At 39.6% G+C, this 3,354-nt stretch overlaps 1 protein-coding gene across 1 annotated transcript; it reads left to right on the top strand.

The window, feature by feature from the left end:
• The first annotated feature begins 2,037 nt into the window (after positions 1 to 2,037).
• Positions 2,038 to 2,810, top strand: LOC149235426 (glucan endo-1,3-beta-D-glucosidase-like). Its single transcript, XM_089368546.1, has 2 exons — positions 2,038 to 2,044; positions 2,338 to 2,810. The coding sequence occupies exons 1-2, from the start codon at positions 2,038 to 2,040 to the stop codon at positions 2,808 to 2,810; spliced, it is 480 nt and encodes a 159-aa protein (XP_089224672.1).
• The last annotated feature ends 544 nt before the right edge of the window (positions 2,811 to 3,354 follow it).

Below are 3,354 nucleotides of genomic sequence, written 5' to 3'. Positions count from 1 at the left end.
TACTGCAGGCTTAAATCCATATAATGCTTCATAAGGAGTTTTAAACTCAAGACTCTTTGTAGGACTCCTATTTTTCAAATAAACTGCATTACTCAATGCTTCAGCCCAAAAACCATTTGAAAGATCCTTACCTTTCAACATGCTCCTACCACATTCCACCAATGTTCTATTTTTTCTTTCCATTACTCCATTCTGCTGAGGAGTATGGGGTACTGTGAATTGCTGTAATATCCCATGCTCTTTACAATACTTGATAAGTTCATCCTTCCTATATTCTCCCCCTTGATAAGAGCGGAAATTTTTTATATGCTTCCCTGTTTGCTTTTCAATCATGTTTCTGAACTGCTTAAAGTATTCAAATGTGTGACTTTTCTTACTCAAAAATATACCCAAGAAAACTTTGTGCAGTCATCAATAAATAGTAAAAAATACAGTGCACCTCCTAATTACTTTGTTTGCATGTCTCTCTGTTTCTTTTCTATTCGAACGGGGATTTCTTCTCTACGCACCTTTCCTAATGTACAAACATCACAATCATTATGCACTTGTTTTAACATAGGAAGATATCTTACCATTTCCTTTTTCTGAAGTAACAACAAATCATTATAGTTGATATGACCAAATCTCTAATGCCACAGCTCTTATGTAGTCAAACTTGTTGTTGTCAATGCTCGAATTAGTGTTGGCCTTACATCCAATTTGTACAGACCTCATGTTCGAATTCCTGTAGCAATAGTCTTCATGAAATCTAATAGATCTTTAATATAACAGTTAGACTTAAAAAATTCAACTTTAAGATCTTGATATGTAATCATGGATACGAAAATCAAGTTCTTTATTACACTGGGCACATACATGACAATACAAATTTGTCTTACAATACCATTAGGTAAAATGAAAAAAAATTCCACACCCTTTGATCTAATGACTTCTATCATCGCCTAGGTAGATTTGTGCTTCATCGTTGATTTCTTTAAAATCTTCGAACCATTGCTTGTTCCCCGTCATATGTGTTGATGCTCTCAAATCTACATACCAGATGTCTGCATCAACATTGTCAGCATAGTCTGCCATGAGCAATCTGATGTTTTGCTCATGATTATCATTTACGAGATGACCTGCATGTCTTTTTTGCTTCTACTGTTGTTCGTGATCTTTCTTCTTCCTGCACTCCTTAGTTATATGACCAAGTTTACTACAATAAAAACATTTAATTTCATAGTTGTTTCTATTCGGTTGCATCCCTTGAGTTTGATTTGGTCTTTTCTGTGAGTTTCCTCCGTTTTTTTGTTGCGGATTTCCTTTTCCTTTGAAGAAGTTCTTCTTTTCTATCAACGCAAGATCTGCACTCTAGGGCTTCAGAGTCAGTCTTCTTTCTTCTACTTGCATTAATATTCCCATTAGTTCTTCAAACTTTGGGATTTTCTCTCTCGCGTTTATCCCAGTGATAAAAATTTGGCTGTCATTAGTCACACCATTTATGGTAATGGTTACTAGATCTGTATCTGCAACTGTTTCACCAATGTCTGCCAATTTTTTCTTCAGATCTTTGATCCTCACTATGAAGGAAATAACTGTTTCATTTTCATCCATCTTCAGGGATAAGATCTTGCTCTTCAAGAATAGAAGACGATTTGTATTCCTGATCTCATACAAATCCTTAAAAAATCCCCAGATTTCACTTGCTGATTTACATTCTCTGATATGTGGTATGATGCAGTCTTTCACTAACATCTTCAGCAGCGTCCTTGCTTTAACTTCTCACTTCTCCCAATCTAGGATTGATGTTGATCCAGCTGTTGGCTTCTACTCATCCCCATTTGCAATCGTCCAAGTACTCTGCACTTCTAGCAAAGTCTGCATCTTGAATTTCCAGTTAGAAATAATTAATTCCTACTTGTCTATGGTTGTAATTCTCAATTTGAGGAGTTTGTTCCTACATCATAGGAATTTAGTTTCTTCTAGTTTAGTGTGTGGTTGAGAGAATCTCTCAACCACACCACTATACGTCTAAGATAGAATTCCTATCTTGAGACTATGACTTGTATAAATATGTGTGCAATTTCCTCATTGATAATATAGAATATATTGTTGTGTGCCATTTTATCTTGGTATCAGAGCCTGTGAGGGCCTGGCCCCTCCTGGGCTGAGGGAAAATAAAGATTTTAGTATATGTTGTTTTTCCATCAATTATTTTTTGTGATCTATTCAAGTGCTTGAGCGGCTGATTGAAATCGTGTTCAACACTATGCTACCCTATTTTGTTTTGTTGGCATAGGTATCCATTGCTCCAATTGTCATGCTTATAGCAGTAGCCTTGACAATGGATCAATGCAGTGGAAGCGTGGACGCTCCATGCTTGGGCAACCAGATTGATAGAGTTTCCCGATGGGAGAAATCAGGAGAGCACCAGTGAGGCTGTGAATGCCTACTATTCCGCAACATTGCTGGGATTTGCTTATGGCAATCAGTATCTGATTAGCACTGGCTCGACCTTGGCGGCACTGGAAATAAGATCTACGAAGGCGCTCTGGCACGTTTCGTCTAATAGTAAACCCTATGAAGCAGAGTTCGTTAAAGAGAATCGCGTTGTGGGTATTTTGTGGGTGAATAAGCGGGACAATAAACTATGGTTTGCAGGGCCTGAATGCAGAGAATGCAGACTGGGTATTCAGTTGCTTCCTCTTTTTCCAGTTACAGAGATCCTGTTTTCTGATTTGGAAGCGTGGATGCTCCTCACTATGTGTGTTAGCGCTGCAAGGTGTGTGGTGGATGAGATCGGATCAGCATGGACCAAGCAGCGGATCTGACCGTGGTGATGTGGCTGCGTGTATTTGTTTAAGGCCAAGATCCTGTGGCAGATCGGTGGTAGCCTGCTGGCTTCTTTATAGAGCACGGAGGTCGCCATGATTTTGCATTAGAATTCCACCATTCGTTCGCTGTGCAGTTCGATTCCGCTAATAGAATGCATTTTGCCGAGCATTGAATAGAATCCATCACAGAAGAAGACCTAGGCCCCTTACAAAGAGAATAGCAAACGAGGGCTTCTATCGATGGTGTTTGGGGTTTAAAACTGCTGCGAAGAAGAAGAATCCCTCAAGCTCCAGTAGTTCTAATTGAGGCTTGGTGGAGAAATAGCAGATAGAGAGTTTTGTTTGCAGTTTATTTTGCTTTGGTTTGTCTTGCACTTAGTGGGAGAGGCCTGTGTGGAGAGAGCCTGACGCAGCATCTCGGCGCGGCATGGTCAAGAGAGCCATGGTGTGGCTGTCATTTGACCAAAGCCGACCGGTGAGAGTGACACCTGCATAGAAAACGGTAAAACCATGACTGTGCAGAACCCGATGTGAAAAGTGC

This window comes from Pinus tabuliformis, chromosome 8 (genome assembly GCF_031772625.1).
Source record: "Pinus tabuliformis cultivar Carrire ecotype Pingquan chromosome 8, CPIR1, whole genome shotgun sequence".
Lineage (NCBI taxonomy): Eukaryota > Viridiplantae > Streptophyta > Pinopsida > Pinales > Pinaceae > Pinus > Pinus tabuliformis.
This window is presented reverse-complemented; position numbering and strand designations above follow the sequence as displayed.